General features: G+C 53.0%; 1 protein-coding gene across 1 annotated transcript; it reads right to left on the bottom strand.

Moving 5' to 3' along the window:
* Positions 1–1,428: 1,428 nt before the first annotated feature.
* On the bottom strand, positions 1,429–10,728 carry CILP (cartilage intermediate layer protein). The gene is made up of 8 exons (XM_009949891.2): positions 10,662–10,728; positions 9,373–9,456; positions 8,351–8,404; positions 6,716–6,901; positions 5,252–5,566; positions 5,033–5,141; positions 4,414–4,571; positions 1,429–3,770 (listed from the first exon to the last, which is right to left on the bottom strand). The coding sequence occupies exons 1-8, from the start codon at positions 10,726–10,728 to the stop codon at positions 1,429–1,431; spliced, it is 3,315 nt and encodes a 1,104-aa protein (XP_009948193.1).
* Positions 10,729–19,755: the final 9,027 nt, after the last annotated feature.

The raw sequence follows: 19,755 nt of genomic DNA, 5'->3' as shown, positions 1-19,755 counted from the left end.
GAGCGTGTGTTTGAATTCCAGTTTTCATCCAGTAGCACTGCCCACCTTTTTGTGATCTCTCTCAGTGGAAATTTCAGCGTTGGAGGCTTTCTGGCTTTCCTGCACCCCTAAAATTGCCAGTGTTTGGGTGTGAACACAGGATGTCTGTGCTGGTGCGGTCTTCTACTCTGCTCTAGGAGTGGGGATCTGATAGGGCAACTCAAGAGGTCACTTGGAGATGGATCACTGTCTGACCCCTTCTGTGGCCATCTGTACCTTCAGCTAAGAGCAGCTTCTTGCCCAGCAGTGTCCTGCTCGCTGCTGCTGAATGTGGAGGGAAGCCTGTCTTCTCTCTCTCTCTGCCCCTCCTAGCCCTGCTCTACATTGCCTGGTTTTCCATCATCCGTGCTTTCAGGTTCCCAGCCTTCTTTTCCGCACATGGCGTCTCACTCTGGGAGACCTCCTGCTGCCTCCTTAGTTCATCCCTTGCCCAGACCTGCTGCTCCCCTTCTCCCAGCGCTGCTGCTGACTCTCCGCATCTCAAGCTGGGGACAGAGTCCCTGACTGCAGCACACTGTGGCCAAGCCCTGGACCTGGGGGAACATCAGCTCCCCACCAAACCCCTCACCCATACCCAGTATTAGTCTCACACAGATAAAGCTGTCACCCGTTTGTGAACAGAAAGGTGAAGTTTCACAGGTTACTCTTTGGCCAGTTCTACATGTGGTTTGTTTCCTTGGGCATTTCAAACACAAAAGCAACACAGCGTTGTCGAAGTTACAAAATTACTTTTTTTTATTAACCTATCCTATCATAGAGCATGGGTTTTCTTGTCAAATAATGCGAGAAGCGAGAGAAGACTGCACTTTTATCCGTGTGGAGCCTACAAATCTACATAGCTTCTTCGTGCTGTTGAGCGTGTGAGTTCTTAGAAATGCAGCTGCCGGTAGTTTAGCTTGAATACAGTCATTCTAAAACAAGCTAGAAATAAATAAAATACTTACATTTCAAGTACAAAACCTTGCAGTTGAATTCAGTATGAGGAAGTCAGTTTATTCCTTTTCATGTTACCAACTACTGTACAGGTACTTGGGCTGGCAAAGTCTGCAGGTGCAGAACAGAAGATGTGTTTTATGTACATGACTTAATTGAATCATGTGTTTAGTTGTCCCTTTAGGCTATCATGTGAAGCTGTTTAATGTCAGGCAGAAAGAAGATTTTTATGGATGCATTTAATAGGACAGGAACTCACTACCACTACTGGCCCACAACTTTTGCCTTATGTCTTTCCTTTCTGGTGTCGGAGAAAAAAAAAAAAAAGGGCATCTTAATTATGTCTCAAAAATAATGACACCTACCAGCTTTGAATTAGGTTATTAGCAGGTAGATGTTACGTTCAAATTATGTTGAATCGAGCGTAGGCAACTTTACTGAGGCTCCTATACAGCTCTAGTACGTGGGAGAACGTTGACCTCTCATCGGGATCCTGCCTTGGGTGGCTCGGCGGCTTGCCGGCTGCCTTCGGTACGCAGGGCTCTCCCCTGGCAGAACCAGTATGGACTGCTGGCCCGAGTTCCTCTGAGACTGGAAGATGCTTTGCTCCGCTGCGCTCCTCTCCGAACAGGTGAAAGTCAACCCAACGCCGATGTTGCTCTTCATCGTTCTGGAGGTGCCGTCAGACGTGCCGTCGAAACACCTGCCCAGGGCAATTTCCTTGGCGATCCTTGGGTCTTGGTCCGTGACGGTGTAGATGCCGTAGTTGTGTCCCAGCGGGTCGAGCGGAGCCAGCATCGTGTACTCGCTGGAGTCGTTGTTCGTCGCCATGGGGAGGTGGTTCACCAGGTACTCGTGGAGCATGCTGTTGACGCTCTCCCGGCGGCAGCTGCCTTGGGGGACCACTTTGACAAGCGTGCGGTCCACACGGTCTTGGTCGAAGAGCATGCCGCTGCACTTGAACTCCAGGCAGGCTGCCGACACGTCCGGCCGCTCGGGGTCACGAATGCTGCGGACGTCCCTGATGCCGTAGAGCTTGCCGATGGTACGCGGGTGCGTCCCACCCATGTTGCGAGATCTTACGTTCACCTCTTCGGGTCCGTTTATTTTTACTTTAATGTAGCAGGCCCTAAATTCCATGGGCTTGGGCCACCACGCCAGGTAGTCATCAGTCCAGCTCATGAGGTCATCTTCGCTGAAGGGAACGGTGTTGTAGTCGTACCGGTCTCCCTCTATCCTGTAAAACCTGAAGTGAGCGGCACTGTGTGGAGCTTCCTCGCATTCACTTAGGTTTTCATAGGCATAAATGGGGCCGTTGTTCTCTTCCGGGGAATTGGGGCTGGGCTTGGCCATGTTAATGCTGAATGCCGTTTTCTTAGTGCTGGAGTCCTCGTGGTCTGTTCTCCTGTAGTTGAGCTTGTTGAGATACGGCTGTGGGACCCCAACAGCATTAGGGTTGAGTTTGGGAGCAGAGGGGACAGCTTCGAGCTCTTCGCCACCCATGCTCGCCAAGATATAAGCTGCGTAGGCCTCGGGGTTTTGCTCGTCGCAGAAGGCGGGCACGCAGGCGCCATTGGGTCCAGTGACCACGCTGTCAAAACGGCCCCATGCTCTGGGGTTGGAGGAGAACCCCGGTTCTGGCTCCATGTTTATAATAGAAATCACAACCCCTTGGATCTGCTCGCTTTGCAGAAACCTCTCGCTTCTATAGGCTCGGACTTTGACGTAGCACCGTCTGCTCTCCGGGACATCCAGGTTAAAAAGCCGCCTTTCTTTGATCTCCATGTTCCCAACCAAAAAAGTTCTCTCCTCCCTTTTGCGCCGTCTGCTTTTCTCAAGGTTGAAGTCCCCTTCTTCCTCCCATAATCCCGTCTCCGGGTTCAGGGACCAAAGCTTCATCTCTTGCAGGTGCTCTGGCATCTTGACCTGAGCAGCATCCAAATGAACCTTCACCTCTTCTGCATTTAGAGACTCAGTGCCCTCTTCGTCAGTGAAGTCCACGGAAAACATGCCGTACGTGCGAAGTGGAAATACGTCTCCTTCCTCGTCTATAAAGTTCAGGTCACTTTGTGTCACGGCGGCTGTTGAGATGTTTCTTGGGTCCAGAAATGTCACGCTGGCTTTCACTTTGCCTCTGTAGGCTTCTCCGTTTTTCCTATAAAATGTATTGGGAGGAATTTCTAATTCGGCAATTGGATCATCTTCTTCCATTTCTCCCAAAGAAATCACGTTGGTTTCGGTGGATTCCAGCGTAACAGGGGCTTGCTTTCTTAGTAGCTTGATCTCGTGAAACACAGCACCTCCGTTTTCCTTGAAAGGCAGAACTTTTGTTGTGTTCACAAACTTCTGCAGCCGATCGACGAAAGTGAGAACCAGTCTCTCCGTGTCTGCTGGGACTTGGATGGAGAAGGTTCCCTTGTAGCCAGTCATACTCACTCTCTTGTTCCCCATGTAGATGTGGCCAAACCTCAGTGGCTCACCGTTATCTGCTGCTGTGGCTCTGCCTCGAACTGTTATTTTGGTCTCAGTGCATTTTTTGCAGCCACATTCTACAACGACTTTGGTGGGGAGTGTGTACCCGTCGCAGGAGATGTCTCTGGTTTCCATCTTGGACACCCCGCAGCAGTAGGTGATGTTGTCCTTACACCGGAGTCCCTTATCCTGCTTCCCAGCGCAGGTCTTCGATGGGCACTTGCCCACGTCGTAGTAGAAGGAGTTTGTTGCTTTTTGGAAGCAGTCGTGAGGAAGTCGGATGAGGTGGCTTTGGGGTTGGGAGTTGCAGGCTGCCTCTTGTCTGCCTGTTGAATAGGATTTCTTAATGAGCAGCATGAAATAATTGTACAGTCATCGCTATGTGGTCTGAAACCCTCAGAGCTAAACCCTGCTTCCAATAACAGTGAGGTTTTCACTGCCATAAACCAGATGTTTTGCAGGATTTTGGTTAGCTGAATTCATTTGGCCTCCCTTTCAGTGAAGCAGGTGCTCAGCTTTAACTTTAAGTACCTCATTAAGAGCAGAGTGTCCCAGCTCCTGCTTACCCACTGCTGCCATCCAACCCACCCCCAGCTAGATGTTCTGCAGCTGCCTGGCTTTTTGGCTATGGACAGACTAAAATGTATCCCAAGGTTTAAAAAAAAAAACAAACAACCAAAAAACAGAATAAACAAACAGAATTATTCACATCAGGCAGCAAGTACAGTGAGAAATCTGCTGAAACCAGCAGATTGAGCTTGGCAGGTCACCTGCAATCCAGAGCTCCAGTTTGTAGAGAGCATCTGGTTCACAACCAGCTCACGCAAGCTTCTCTGCTAACGGATGCATGAAATAAACCCCAAATATTTTTCCTACGACTTCTCTTTCCCACATGTGTCACAATTTCTGGTTTCTGCACACTGCCACCTCCAAGACTGCTTGGAGAGCGTCACGGACATTTCTTCTTACCTATGACAGCAAGCTTGGCAGGTTGGGACTTCGCCGATCCCCCCGCACTGCTGGCCTTGCAGAAATACTCTCCAGACTGGTCTCTCTTCAGGTTCTTCAGAATCAGGTTGTTTTTATATTTGTATAAGGAGGGATCCAGCAGCGAGCCATTGTGGTACCTGCCAGGAACAGGCAGGCGGTTAAAGGGACAGAGGCTGACTGCCTGGCTGGAGCAGAGCGGTGGCCTAATCCTGCACCCTGCCATGTGGATTTTGCCAGACCTCTTGCCTCAGTTTCCCTGTTTGTAGTCTGGCTGGGTGGCATCACCTAAAAATTATTCCCCTTCCCTTGGCAGTGGCTGCTGGGCAGGCGGGCAGAGCTGCCAGCCGTGCCTGCTGAGGTTTTTCAAGCTCTTATTTGTATGTTTTTCCGGTAAGTCCCTCGGCAGATGATGTTACTTTACCTCCGAGAAACGCCAGCTTTGCACGTTTCGAGGAAACGATCACTTGCAGCAATCGGTTCTTTGCATTTTTAGCTGTTTTATAGCTAAAAAAAACACCTTTATGGAGGTGGTAAGGAGATAAAAATTGAATCCGTGGGACAGCTAAGGCTTCTGCCTGATCAAACTCAAGTTCCTTACCAGAGGTAGCGATCAGGGGCCGGGCTCCCGAGGGCATCGCAGCAGAGCGACACGCTCTGACCCACTCGCCTGGCTTTGTCCTCGGGGCTCCTGAAGACGTAGGGTTTGCCTGCAGGAGGAGGAGAAGGCCGTCTCGTTACTGAACATCACGGTTTGTTTCTGATCGCTGCGTAAAGACCCCTGCATCCCCCCCCGCCCCCCCCGCCTCTTTGGGGCTACCTGATCGTTGCAGCTGCACTTGGATTGCCAAATTTCTTCTGTTGCTCTCCGGCACGGTGACAGTCGCTGTTGCATATTTGGCTTTCTTGATTTTAAGGGTGTTTTTGCCATCAGGACAAACCCCTGGGATCCTGAACATGCCCCTGTTATCGGCTGTTGTCAATAGCTTGAGTTTCTTGGCTTGCAGGTAGACGCGGGCATCGGCAGCGGGCGACCCATCTTCGAGAGAGACCTTCCCGTGCAGGGTCGCATCCTCGCACATGCAGGCGTCGCAGTCGGCGTTGATGCGCCCCATGGGGCAGGTGATGTTGCAGGCTGGGGGGGAGGCAGGCAGGTCAGAACGCAGCCCCAAGTCCCCGTAACGCTCGTGGCGTGGTCTCGCGTCTGCTTTTAATTTAGATGCAATAAGGCAGATACTGCATAAGGAATAAATTGTATCCAAAACGTGTTTTTACTGATTATCAACAGCTGTGCATTAGAAACGCAGGGAACGACGTCATTTTGAACCTGACAATTAGTAGAAAGCAGCCACGTGGATATAATTACAGCTAGGAACTGCTATTTACCTTCCCCAAAGGGCTGAATTTTGGGGGAATTTGAATCCAGATCAACGTGAGAGCTCTTAGCTCAACCCTGGCAAAATTACAAATCCAAATGCCTTAAACTTTGTAGGTTTCTGTTACCAACTCATGCCCAAAAGTCATGGCTTTGGTCTGTCTTAAAAGCTTGGTCAGTGGTATCCTGGCTTGAGCAGGACATAGGTGAATTGCCAAATGAGCATTACCCGGTGGGTTTAACAAATCGTCTCCCAAACAGTGATTCTGAAGCATTTTCATCGCCTACAGTGATTAATCCTAAATAATAAGCTGTCTCTTCCCAAGGCAAGGGCTCAGGTCATTCCTCTTACAATCACAGAGCATCCCTGTACAGCAGCTACCTGATAATTTTTGTACAGCTGGAAATAAATGGAAGAAATCAGGGAAAATATGAAACAACTTTCCTGGAGAAAAGGCAGACTATTTTCAGAATTCGTTGTTTAAAAGGGGATTACAAAAATAATATAATTAATTACAAGCCCCTTCAGCAAGGCCTGTGGCAATTCGATATTCCCAACTCTTCTCCTTGCTGGAGACTGCAAGGAGGCAGCTGCCTGCAATCCCTGACTCCACCTTGAGACCTGCTGTAATAACAAGATTAATGAGACTGTTCCTATATCCCCAGGATCTTTATGGGTCCCTGATGATTCCCCCTATCTGGATCCCCCCCCCTTAACTTGCTGTTTGGCTATGAACTCCCCACGCTCTGCTCCCTCAGAGCTCCAGCTCTGCTCGAGAAGGCGCCGGCATCGTGAAATTCTGGCGAGGGAGAGGAAGATGGTAAAATGACAGTGAAGGGAGTACAACGCCTACGCAGTGGTGAGATCAGGGCATCATCCCCCGCCCGTAAGTGAGGTTCTCGGAGCACCTGAGCAGACGTGTCCAATGCAGAGCCGCCCTTCCTCCGTTGCTTCGTTACAGTGCACGCCCCAGAGGCGCTCAGCTAGGCAGGATCTGGTACGCTTCTGCACGCCGGTTTGGCCACACTTTGCTGAGCACTCGCTCCATTTCGACCACGGAGACAAAAACCTTTTTGAATCTTGCACCAGTGGACCTTGAATGACATCAGTGATGTGTTAGAGACGCACGTTACACATACAGCTGCCCAAAACCGGGCAGATGTTTCCCTAGCAGCTTCTCTAGAGCAGCTTCTCTATAGCTCAGACTATGCATTTGGATATTACGCACCACGTGGATTAAACAAACTCAAAGCATGTTCAGGGAGCTGGGAACTAAAGCAGGAGAAGGCATCTCGAGGTTTCTGACTTAATTCCCCACAGGCTACCGAATTCAGGATGATTAAGATAAACTGAAGGGGAGCAAAGTGCACGCAGCTCATGCTTAGTGTTGAATAACTTTGGCTTAAAGGAAATCAAACACACATTGTCATTTAAGTGCTGTCTGAGGAGCAACGCTCGCCTGCGTTTTAAATGTGGTTAAATAAAAAAAAAAAAGAAAGGGGTAAAATTGTTGGTGTGTTGAATGTCTTTAACCGTACTTCAACATATGTTCTCTATAGGGGAAATGTGCATCCTATTGTGAGCACCAGTTTTACTGTGTGCCAAACAGAAGCCTGAGATGCTACCGAGCAGGCTGAGCATGTTGTGGGCCAGCTGATCTGTAAAACACAAAGAAGGTTTATTGAGAGTTTAACGTGCGGTTAGATTTTTAGAGGAATTTCTTTGACCGGGCTACTAGATGGTATTAATTTAAGCTGCTTTGAATGGATGAGATCCACTCCAAGTCTGTGGTTTGGGTTTATTTTCAAATGCCAACGTTCTAATAATGTTTACAAGGATGCGCTTGTGACTAAAATGATAAAGATGAGGTTTCTTGGAGACGTGTGCTGTGTCATCTCCCGCACCTGCTCTTCCACCAGATTTGTAATAAATCAGGCTGGCTTATTTCCTAGAGAGGCAGACAGGCACACAGCCGGACTGTTCCAATAGTGATGGTCAAAAATCAACCCCTGGCTTACAAAAGCAGGGGCTGGAAAAGACCATTTAAATGAGAGCAGCCACGGGAGCATCACGTCTGGTTTGGAGCGAGCGCTTGGCTTAGACGAGCAAGTTTTTAATCTGTTGGCACGCCAGCATCTCCAGTTCAGCATCACGAGTGGCACATCCGTAGACCTGGCTTAGTGATTTGAGGGATGCAGGAGGAGGTGGGCTTGGGGACATGGTCCCGTCCCAGACAGCACGTGGATAAAGGCCCGTCTGTACTCGCCCCAAGCAAAAATTTAATGTGCAGCAGATTAAAGTGGGGTCTCGGCAGGATCCTAGGCTTGTTTGGGATCGACTGCTTTAATCTGCAGGGCTGGTGATGATAAGGAAGGAGGAGGGGAGTCCTGCGGGGGGAAATAGCGTTATATGGCTCTGGGTAGCTCCTCGACAGCAGAGAAAGCAGAAAGCAGAGGATGAGGGAGAAGCCGAGGGGCTCGAGGGCCGGCAGGGATGTGGGGAGGGATGGGGCTACCCTGCGGCACCGGCTGGCAGGAACGTACTGCGTCTGGCGTAGGTGAAGGTCGGGTCTGCCCGGCGAGAGCTGCTCCTCGTACCTGCGGGCAGAGGACGCGTGGGGTGATTCGGGCAGGGGTTGCCTGCTCCCTGGACAAGCACCAGTCCCTCCCACCAGCCTGGCTGCACCGAGCTGGGCTGCTCAACCTGACCAGGTCTGGGACACCCTCTCCTGGAGGTAAAAGCTGAGTTTTCAGCTCACTGCTGCCAAGGGGAGACGCTTTAGTTTCCAACTGCATTCATCAAAACCTCAAAATTTTGCTTCATTTCTCCCTAGAGAAGCAGGAGCCAGCCTCAGCCTCAGCCTCACGGCCTTGTGCCATCTGCTTTGAGAGGAAAGCAATTTTCCTGGTAGTTTTCTTAAAAATACCACTCAGCAGGTGGAGGGGACCTCTCTCTGAGTGTCCCTGTTTTCGGTGCTTTGATTCTCCCCAATGGCTAAGAGAGCTGCTGGGCATGGAATGGGAGGTTGGGAAAGTCCCCTAATTCCTCAGCTGTGGCATCAGCACGTCCAGCCCTTTCAGTCCCTGCTGGAATTTAAATCCTGAGGGCTGGGCAGTAAAGCTTGAGGAGACGGGGTATCTCATGGGGATTAACGAGCAGAGCGGGCTCAACAGCTAATTAATGCCCCACGAGCTTTCATTCTAAAGCGATGCCCCATGTCGCAACCTGCCCCGGGCCGGGCGGGGGAAAGGCAGGTCGGAACATGTGCTTGCCCATCCCTGGGCTCTCCTCGCCCTCCCAGCCCGCGCGTGCCTCCCGCGGGAGTCGGGGCTGTGGTCAAGCCCTTGACCTTCACTTTTCCAGGAGAGGAGCCAACAGTGTGTGTCAGCGATAGCCAAAACCCTACAGGAGGTCGCAGATGATTAACATTTATTCCATTGCCTAAATGTCCTCATCTACTCAAATAATATTGTTCGGTTGTAAATTAAGGCTGAAAAAAATAATACGTGTGCAAACACCCCTTGTCCTGGCGAGGGAAAGCCACCGGAGCTGGGAAATAACTTACTCTCCAAGCTGAGCATGACCAGCGGGCTGAAGGTTTTCTGTCTTATCTGGATCCTGCCGAGGGCCGGTTTCAGAAGCCTTTGGCCTGAGGGTCAATAAATTAGAGATTAAATTAGATTAATAATAAACCAATTCGATTCAAGGGATTGGGCATCCTTAGGCTCGGTTTTTCAGATTTCCCTTTGGGCTGTGGCTGGTTAGAGCTCCTGTGAGATGCAGTGCAAGTGATGGAGATGTCCCACAGCATCACTGCGGCTCCGGTTATGATGCAAGTTTGCCGTTTCCCTTATCACCCAAGAAAAACTTTTTTGTGCTTTCTGTCTTGGAGCAGCTCAGATCAAATCATCTTTTTATAGCTCAAGATATAAAATAGATCCTGCCTCTCCCTGCACAGGGAGAAGTGAACCCGAGGTGGATAAGGCTGGTTGTTGCTATGGGACATGGACTGGTTTCTGCACTTGCTGGCTACCCTCATGCCCAACGGGTGGTCATGGCTGGTTCGTGGGGTGCTTGCTGGGTCCAGTCCCATTTAAACTGGGGAGCTAAGCCTGAAGCTGCCCAGCGCCAGCTCCCACCTGTGCCCACCTCCTGGGGGCTCAGCAGGGCTTCTGGGCACCCTCCCAGCGACAAATTGACTCTCCCTGTTCTTATCCCCAGGCGTCTGGCCAGAGCACTTCATGACAAAATTCCTCTATCGCCTCGGAAAACAAAGCCAAAGAGCCTGCAAACAGGTTTTCTCTGCGAGACCCGCCGGAGCAGAGGGACAGCACCTTGGTACGTGCGACCCGCCAGAGCCAGCAGTGGACACATCCTGCTGCTCCCGAGCATCTTCTCCTGGAGAACAGCCACATCGCTGCTTCCCGAGGGCTCGGCTCAGCGGCTGGGGTTGGTTTGTGCTCAGGGGATGGATGAGGCACTAGCCAGGGTGGGTCTGCTCGGAGCGGAGGGGAGCCAGGGTGGGAGCTGGGGTGCGGGCTGGACACCGTGGGCTCTCGGGGGCAGCAGGCAGGGATGGTCCCAGCACGGGCAGTGGAGCTCATCCCTGGTCAACCAGAGGCTGGCTGACTCGCAGACAGGCTTTGCCTGTGCTCGGGGGGGCTGAATGGGTGCCAGCCCTCGTCTGGAAGTGGTTTGGCTGGGTGAATGCCACGCTGACCCAGACCAGCGCCGGGCATCAGTGTCGGGCCCGTGTCTGCTGGCTCAGCGGCCGCCGACAGACGTGCCTTCACGCCGGCGTGCCCGCGGGCATGGGACGGCACGGTGACGGGAATAGAAATGCTTAACCTTCACCTAAAATGGATGTGGCTCCCAGGAGGAGGAGGAGGAGGAGGAAGATCCATCCTTTTGCAGTGACCATCGTGGTCTCCAAAGGTGACCGGAGGCTTCTTGGGATATCTGCAGCTTCCCCAGACCTGCAGAGAGAAGCCCAGCTGTGTCGAGGCTCGCGCAGGGTCCTGCTGCTTTCAGGGAGCTTCTCCCAGGCAGAACCAGTCCAAAACACGCCGTTGGGCAGCTTATATCCCCTGCTCACCCCCCACCCCCCGAGGGGGGAGCAGCAGGGGCTCAATGTCTGCGCTCGCATCCCCTCTGCTTCTCGCCGTCACATCTGAACACAAATCTATTCTGCAGAGTGCTGCGTGGTAATGACATCTCCTTAAAGTGCCTTTTCACAGCTTGAATACTTCTGCAGGGTTGCTCTTGCAGCCCACATGGCTCCACAGGCCCCCTGGCACCCCTCTCTGCCCCCCACATGAACAGGGAAATCTTCGTGCTTCCATCCCTCTGCCTGCAAACTGGGCTAAGTGTGAGGATAGCATCTTGTCCCAGTACATCCCAGGAGCGCGGGGAGGGAAAAGGCTCCCGAGCGCCTCTGAAAGCAGAAAACCCCGCGCACAAGCCAAGTCTTCACTGCAAATGTGAGCAAGAAGCCAAATATTTTCCTTTTTCTACACACAGAGATGAGGGACCGAGGCTTTGTGTTGCTCTTCCTCAGCTCAGTGACTTCAGATTTCGTTTTAAGTGAGTCCCTTAGCCCTGCGGCGTCAAGCATTTGGGTATTTAATTTCTGGAGGTACCCGTGGAGCTGGTGTTATCCCAAGTGACACCAGCTGGAATTCCAGGTGCTTTATTTTATACACCCCAAATTAATGAACTTGAGGGGGAAAATGTTGCCCCAGCCTTTCAGTGCCTCAGTTTACCCATAAAACGAGGCTGACAAAGAGCAGTCAGCAGTGAGAACACCCTGTTATTTGTAAGAGGTATTAACCATCCCCTCCGAGACCGGGGAATGCGGGACTAGGAAATACTTTGATTATGGCTCAGCAAATCCCAGTCAAGCAAAAATAACAAGCAACACATGAGTGGTGTTTTGTGGGCTTACGGCGGGGTTGTGAACTCGCAGCCAGACAATAACCAGGAAAAATTAATCCAGGCTGAAAGCCTGTTTCCCACTTGGTGGCTATTTTGGGAGCTGGCTGCGACTTGTTGGGCTACGTCCCTCTGTCCCCAGGACACGCTGGGGAAAGTGGGGGTTCAAGCAGCCAGATCCTGGCAGCAGGGAGGGTTCAGCATCACCCACATCCCCTGTCTGCCCGGGGGCTGGGCGAGCCGGCGCAGGACGGAGCCAGGAGAGATCAAACAGCCCCGTGTCAGCAAAGCACCGTGCCCCCCAGCTCCGGCCGTCCCTGTAACCCTGCCCCAAACCCATTAGCTGGGACGAGGAAGGGAGAAGCAGGACACAAGGAACCACGTCCCCAGCGATGTTTTCCAGCACGCAGCCTCTGTGCCTTCCTCTGCCCATCAATTAATTTCCACCTCACCCTCAATCGCAGCCGCTCTTAATTACGCCGCTTTAATAAGACAGTAAAATTATGTAACTGCTAGCTGCGACGGAGGGGAAAAACTTTGCAGGGTTGGTTTTTTTTTTTTTTTCCCTTACCTACAAAAACCCATTAAAACCCCAATTAAGGAGAGTTTTCTCCTCTCCCCGTGAAGCTGCCAGCTGAGCTGCAGTCTGGGGGCGAGGCGAGGGCTTATCAGATGCGGGTTAAAGGGATTTGCAGCCGGTTGGGAAGAAGAGAGAGAGTTGCAGCTTACCGAAATCTCCCCTGTGCCGCCGCCGAGCCGGGCTGCGCGCGAGCCTCCCCGCAGCCGAGGCAGCGAGGTCGCTTATATAGCCCGGCGTGTAGCTTAGGGGATGGCAGCGAGCCACCGGCCGCCGAGCGAAAACAGATCGGGCGAGCGAGGAAACCGCAGGCTGAATAATCCCTGAACAAGGTGACGGTAAACACAAACCCTCGGCGAAACAGCAGCCGCTGGGGCTGGCAGCGATGCCACGGCACGGCAGGGTGGTGCTGGCGGCGGGTCAGGGCATGGTGTGGGTACCACGTCCCGGTGTGGGCACTGCAGCCCGGCACAGCACCGTCATTGTTAGGGCTTCGCCCTGGGTCCAGGATCCGAATGAGATGCTGCTAATGGATGGAGATACGGTGCACGGGCACGTGGCACAGTGAGTTTTGGGGCTGGTTTTTTGGTTCTGGGACAAAGGCGGTGCCCACCCACTGTTGCCCGTGGGGTTCCCATGTTTTGCAGGCACGGGGCAGGGCTCGGCTGGGCACCTTCCCCCACGCTGCCCACGCCCCCCACGCTGCCCACTCGCTTCTGCCCCCGCGCTGGCTCTGGCTGGGGACAAATGAGGATGGTGCAGGGATGCGAGGATGCGGGACAAAGCCAGGTGCTTCGGTTTGGACGCCTGGGGTAGCACAGAGCTGCAGAGGCAGCACCATCCTTGCGAATAAATGTGACTGTGTCTCACTCGAGCCATGGGGAAATCTAGAAACAACCCCTAACAAGAGATCCCCACCCGCCCCAGGCTGGCTTCAACCCCCCCAGGTCTTTCCTCCCTCTGCAGCCATGCTTTTTTCCGTGGCAGGTGGTCCTGGCTCAGGGCTCCTGGGCATTGCATGAAGCACACAGCCACGTGCGAGCGAGTACCACCCCTGAACGCAGGCCCGGGCACTGTGGGGCTGTGCTGCCGGTTTGCTGCAGGAGTCTGGTGCGAAAGCTTGTGCTTTACACGGTGGGAGCCATCCCCAAAGGCTGGGGAAGGGTGTTGGGGCAGCCAGTGGCATGTGGGATGGGCCAGCAGTGTCCTGGGCTGCCTCTTAATAATCCTGGCTGGCCCCGCTGCCAGAGGGAGCGGTGCAAGAGGGACATAGATCAAGATGTCACATAAAAAATAATTGGTGGTGGCCTGCACCGGCTCCTGTTTGTGTTTACAAGGGAAAAGGAAAAAACACCCGAAATGTGCCAAAGAATGGCAGAATGTTTATCCGGTGGGCAAGGAGTGCCCGGCGAGCCGGAGGCCCCAGACCTGCGAGATAAACACAGAGCTCAGCTGCGTTTTCCTGCTGTGATGAGGACAAGATGTCGGAAAGGTGCCGAGATTGAGAGCTTGGAATTCGTCTTCCCCGGACAGCACCCACCTCCAGGCACGGCCAGCCTGTCCCTAGCACAGCACCGATGCCTCGGCAGGCAGCTCTGGTGCTGCTGGCTGCTTGGCATGGATTTCCATGGGTCCCACGGCAGGGTAAGGAAATGTGCTGTTCTGCAAAAGGAAAAAAAATGAATGTTACCCTTTATGCTATGGAAATCAGGTGACAGCTCTAGTCCAGCGCAGATGCAGGCATTTCTGTGTGGGATTTTGCAGCCTCCTTAGCATAGGTGTCTCCTGCTTAGCGTGGGTGTCTCCTCTCCAGCATGGCTCCTGCAAGACAAGCTCAGGAGACACGTGTGCAGCTTCAGGAGTGGGTCTGGGACACATGATTCGCGCAAAAAACAAGCCTCTAGAAAAGTCCGTTTGCGCAATCTCTCTTGGCTTGGCCATCCCTCGCTGCAGCTCCAGCGTGTGGCTGACATGGATGGAGCAGCACGAGCAGAGCCCCAGATGTTTCCAGGGCTGAGCACCACTGGCTGCACCACGGCTCCGGGAGACGCTCGGCCGCTTTCCATCCACCGAGGTGGACGATGCCTCGACCCACGGCGCAGAGGGGACAAGCGCAATGCTGCCTTGTGCCCAGGGTGTTTGCTCTACAAGTAGCGCTCTTGGCCGGTGGGGAAGGCTGCATCCCACCCCAAACTGCTCTTATCTTTCCGGCTGGGGGTTCAACTGTCCAAGGCTGGTGTTTCCCAACCAAAGCGTCGGTGCAGCAGATCCACAGCCCCATGGACACATTCCCCTCCCAGACTAACCCTGGGGACCCATGCCCAGATCTCATGGTATTTTTTCCATGGTTACATCACCAATGTGTAATGACAAAGCCAGAATGTATTTATGTGAACGCTGCCATGCCTCATGCTTCCCCCTCCACCAGCGTCAAGGCTGGGGCAGCGTAAGAGGACTGCGATAACGGATGGTGCAGCAGCACCTCCCTCTCCATGCTCTTCCATGGTCGTCTCCATCGCTCCTCTCATGTCCCTCTAATAAATCCTGGGGAAAAAAGCCTAGAGATGCTCATCCTGGCTATTTGTGCCTCCCACCCTTTCCAACACACAGTGGCCGTCACCATAAGCTGACTGCACCATTCTGGGAGGGCAGCAGGGATGGTGGGGCTGCTCTCAGGGCTGTGCATGGGATTTACAGCCTGTGGGGTCTATGAAATGCTCTGTGGGGTCCATGAATTACCCTATGGGATCCACGAAATGCCCATTGGGGCTGAGGTCATGCTCAGCTCCCTGCTGGCTGCCCCCGTCCTCCCTCTCTGCACCCTCTTCTCTCCACCAAAGGAAGCTGACGGTTATTTTCCCCTGCTGTGTGTTTCTGGGCTCGCTCCTGTTTACGGAGATGGGAGTTAAAATAACTGATTGATGACTTTGTTCCATCCCAAACACTTTGGGGAAGTTTGCGTGGTTTAGGAGGGCGAGCTGGGAGCTGGGATTTCATTAAGCACTTGGCTCCCGGCACTTCTCCAGCCATGCTCCAGGGGTGGCTAATGTTGTTTTTTTAAATCCTGTTTTGCTATCGCAGGAGCCGGACTGGCGATTTCCACGGTTTGTAGGAGAACTTGGAGATGTGGTGGGTCTCCGGGGTTCACTCTGAGCTCTGAACCACCAGCAAACCTCGCAGCCACCGCAATATTGTTTCACTTAAACCTTCTTCCACCGCTTCATCAGCACAAAATCGCACTCCAGCTGCCTAAAAGCTTTGGAAAAGAGCCCGAAAAATGAACTACTGGAGTTTGTTTTTATTGTGCAGATGAGGATTTACAGGCTGTGGCTGAGAGAAAAGGAACGAGCAGACCTTTCCCCCTGGAGGGATTTGCTTGGGAGCTAAAGCCCCGACTGTGGCTGAGCGGTGCTCAGCTCCGCATACATCATTGATGACACAGACGCAAAAAGCACCATGGAGGGGGATGCCATGAAAGCCAGGAGCTGGGGAAAGACTGATTTTAGCTCTGGAGGTCAGGAAGGCTTTTTCTGGAGTGGTGAAAGAGCCAGGAGCTGGGGGAGAGCAAGCGGCTGCAGCCATGCTTGTCGTGGGGTCAGGCCCCGGGGTGAGCCCCCAAATGTCTGCTGCCACCAGTACAACACAACTGACCCCCCTCCAGTATGTAAAATGGGGGGTGTTCCCTGCTCTGTGATCACATCTGTCAAGGAAAAGGGCTTTTCCTAGTGCTTTTGCAGGGCACGGCTGTTATCTGAGTGCCCGGGGATTGTTACCTGCAGCCCTGCCGCACGCATCCAGCCCCGCATCCAGCCCCAGGTCGCCTGGAGAGGGAGTCGCTGGTCACTGGGATATCCTGGACTGTCACAGAATCATGGAACAGTTTCAGCTGGAAGAGACCTTCAAGATCACCGAGTCCAACCTCTGTCCCAGCTCTATCAACACCACTAAACCATGCCCCTAAATACAACATCTACCTGTCTCTTAAACCCCTCCAGGGATGGTGACTCCACCCCCTCCCTGGGCAGGCTGTTCCAATGCCTGACAACCCTTTCAGTAAAGAAGTTCTTCCTAATATCCAGCCTGAACCTCCCCTGATGCAGCTTAAGGCCATTTCCCCTTGTTCTGTGGCTTGATGCTAGGGAGAACAGACCGACCCCCGCCTCGCTACAACTTCCTTTCACCAAAGGGTCCCGCAGGGGTTTCCCTCCTGGATACCGTGTCCATTCCTGCCATCTTTCCTTCCACATCACAGCTCAGAAAAGCAGAGATGGGAGATGCTATGGGAGCACCAGAAGCGTCTCAATAGGGACTTCATTTGTAATTACATGGCTGAGCTGAGGAAATTAAGATGAGTATTCTGACTCATTTAGAACCTCTCTGCGAGATGGAGAAGGCCACTATTTTTGAGCCCTCCGTGAGCAATGCACATCCCAGCCTCTCCCTGCCTGGACCATTACCGCCTCGGGGATCCTTCATCGATCCACGGTGCCACGTGCCGGTACGACACCGATATTTGCCAGGAACACCGTGCTGGCAGATGTGGGCTAGCAGCAGGGCCGGAGTTATTGCACAACATCAGATCAGTGATGGAAACATGGTCTCAGGATGTGAATGGGTGCGATGGGAACGCGGCCAGGTTCGAGCCAGGGCAGCACCTCAATGGGCACATTTAAACCGTGGGGGAAGAGCAGGAGCAGAGCTCCAACCCACAGCCCGCCAGCTGTTTGCTTTAGCTCTGGACAGGGTTTGGTGGGCAAAGATCATCCTGTGTCGAAGCACATGTTGCTTTGGGCAATGAATTGCTCCTGAAGAAATCCTTAATTTATTGCTCTTATTCACAGGCATTAGCTTTGGGCTCGTATGCGCTCTGGTCATGCACTCATGCTAGCGGAGGGGGTAGCCTCCTACCTGTGGGATGGCACTCCCTGGTTTCATTTGTGCCTTTTCCTCTTTGATTTTCCTGCTATAAACCAGGTCGAGGTGGATAGGTTTGCAGCTGATTTATACCAGCAAAGCACCAGCCAGTTTTTCCTAAAAACCAGCAAAATCCTGCATGACCCGTGAGCATCCAGGGGAAGGCTTGGGTCTCCCGGCACGCTGCGGTTTGTCTCCCTCCTGCTCTGCAGGGATCGCACCAGCAGCACAGGGGAGAGGTGTGGGCTGTGTAAGCCAGACCAGAGGCGATGGTGATGGCAATGGAAATGGAGCATCAGGTGCTTTTTAGTGTGTGGATAAGCCTCTACTTGGGATGGGCAGAAAAAGGGCAAGGGATGGAGCCGGGCAGGTGGTGGGGACTCCTTGTTGAACCATGCATGAACTTATTTCAGATTGATTATTGCACTGAGCAACACAGAGCTGAGCCTGGGCTGGGGTGATCGGGGCCGATCCGCCTCCGAGTTTTGGCTCTGAAAGCGTTTGCCAGCATCCGCGCTGGCAAAAGAGGACGTGGAAACGCCTCCCCTTCCCGGAGTGCCTGTGGGGTGGCCGGGGCTGTAAAATATCTCACGACCTCATGCATCGTGCCGAGGGCATGCTCGGAAAAGCCCGTCTCTGCCAAGCTAATTCCGACACTGCCGGGATTCCCCCTGGGGCGGTTGTGGCCGTATCAGCTTTCGCTGGAGGGTGAGTCTGTGCTTGCCGGCAGCGCAGGCAGAGGGATTTGGTGGTGACCAAGAGGGTTGGCAGCCTCCCAGCGTGAGCACCTTGGACCGGCTGAGATGAAAACTGCCTGGAGCAGGTTGGGAAGATAAGCCCTTCCCGAGAGAAACTCCACGTCGTGCTCCCAGCATCGGATCAAGCGCTGCCTCCCAGAAATGCCTCCCTGGGAGGCCAAGTCCAGCTGGGGGAAGATGTCAGCACTGGTGCTCATCCCAAGGGACACTGGGATCCTACAGTCCCAGGGCTTGGCTCAGAGCAGGTTTCTTGCAGAAGTGTAAAAACAGGGTGAGGGAACAGAAATTATATTCCTCTGGCTCATTTAATTCAGCATTAATGGCATCCCTCCCCACCAAGCCACTGATCCTTTCCTAAAAGCAGTCATGTCCCTGCATAAAGCTCACCCAAGGGTGTTTTTAAGCCTTGGAGATACAAAGTGCAGGGGAAAGAGGTGCCGGAGGAGGTTTTCCCTGCTTCTCATTCCTGCAAGCCCCGGGTAACGCTGACAAGGGTCCCGCAGGGCTTTCAGCTCTCCCCACATCTCACCTATCCCACAGCAAAATGGAGGAAACCAGCCCTCAAGTCTGGCCCGTGTTTGGGAAGAAGCATCCAAAGGGAGCACTGAAATATGGCCTTGGGGCAGACAATCCAATTTGGAAGCATGGAGAGAGGAGGATATTTGATGTTTGGAGCACATCCCTCAGGGAGTTAAAAAAAAAAGCAGAGGATAAAAGAGGGCACGAAAGGCAAAGACAAGGACAGCAACTAAAAGCCATCCAAAAACAAGGGCAAAATTGTTCCCTTCCATGGGTTAGTCACAATGAAAATATTGGGATTTCATAATTTCTTCCAGCTCAAGAAAAATACCCAGTTAGGGCAGCGAAAGCCCTGGCCGGGTCAGTGCGTGTCGGAGCTGAAGTGGACCCATGGCCTCTGCATTGACCCCGTGGGTGATTTTCCTGGTTTATTTGGTATAGGAGCATCACGGGACCAGGGTCCTGGGTGAGACTTCCTAAATAAATCCCCCCGGCTGGGGTTTCCAGCCTGGGCAAGGAAGCAAAGCTGCTGTGGGAAAGATGAACTATGGGTGGAGCGGTGACACACACGTGCATTCAGGTTTTATCGCTTGGCGGTGAGTGGATGGGGCTCTGCACCAAAGCCCACCACGTTTTCTGGAGCTTCACCTCAGGGTCTGGTCGAGGGTGATAAATTCACTCTTCACTCTCATCTAGTTTAGAGATGGGGAAGAGGGATTTTGCTCTCGTCAAGATGTCCTGGTGAAAGATGGAGGAAAGATCCTGAGAGCTGCTGCTCCACGTGGGAAGGTGTAAATTCAGGGAATCTCTGGGAACGATGCTCTGAACATCTGGGCTCCCCTGCCAGTGGGGTCCTTTCCACCATCCTGGCTGGGTCCGTGATTTGGACGTCCAGCGTGATGTGCTGGGCTCAGCAACACCAGGAGCACCAGGCAGGGTATTCAGGGATGTGAACTGCTGTGCGTTTGAGCACTGAGAGCATGTTTTCTCAGCATGGTTGTCTGGTGGCATGATAGCCCCAGGAGAAGGACTTTTATCAGTGAGGTGTCCAGCAAGCCAAATCAGAAATGGTGCATTATTTCACCCAGAAACAGTCCGAAGACACAGTTTACCAAGATACTGAGCCCGGTGGGCAGGAGAGATCCCTCCCTCTGCTTTAAACAAGGACTTTTAGGAGGGGGGGCGGAATGACCCAGATTATCCCCACGAGGGACAGCAATTATCGTCCCTCTTGGCAGGCTCAGCAGAG

The sequence above is a fragment of the Leptosomus discolor genome, chromosome 11 (assembly GCF_034619465.1).
Source record: "Leptosomus discolor isolate bLepDis1 chromosome 11, bLepDis1.hap2, whole genome shotgun sequence".
NCBI classification, from domain to species: domain Eukaryota; kingdom Metazoa; phylum Chordata; class Aves; order Leptosomiformes; family Leptosomidae; genus Leptosomus; species Leptosomus discolor.
This window is presented reverse-complemented; position numbering and strand designations above follow the sequence as displayed.

Bases quoted from the DNA above. Each gene is read 5' to 3' on its own strand.
- CILP (XM_009949891.2), bottom strand. From the start codon at position 10,728: ATGGTCACTGCAAAAGGATGGATCTTCCTCCTCCTCCTCCTCCTCCTG. The intron at 9,457-10,661 runs GTGAAGGTTAAG...ATTGACCCTCAG, and splicing joins GGGAGCCACATCCATTTTAG to GCCAAAGGCTTCTGAAACCG. The intron at 8,405-9,372 runs GTAAGTTATTTC...CTCTGCCCGCAG, and splicing joins GGTCATGCTCAGCTTGGAGA to GTACGAGGAGCAGCTCTCGC.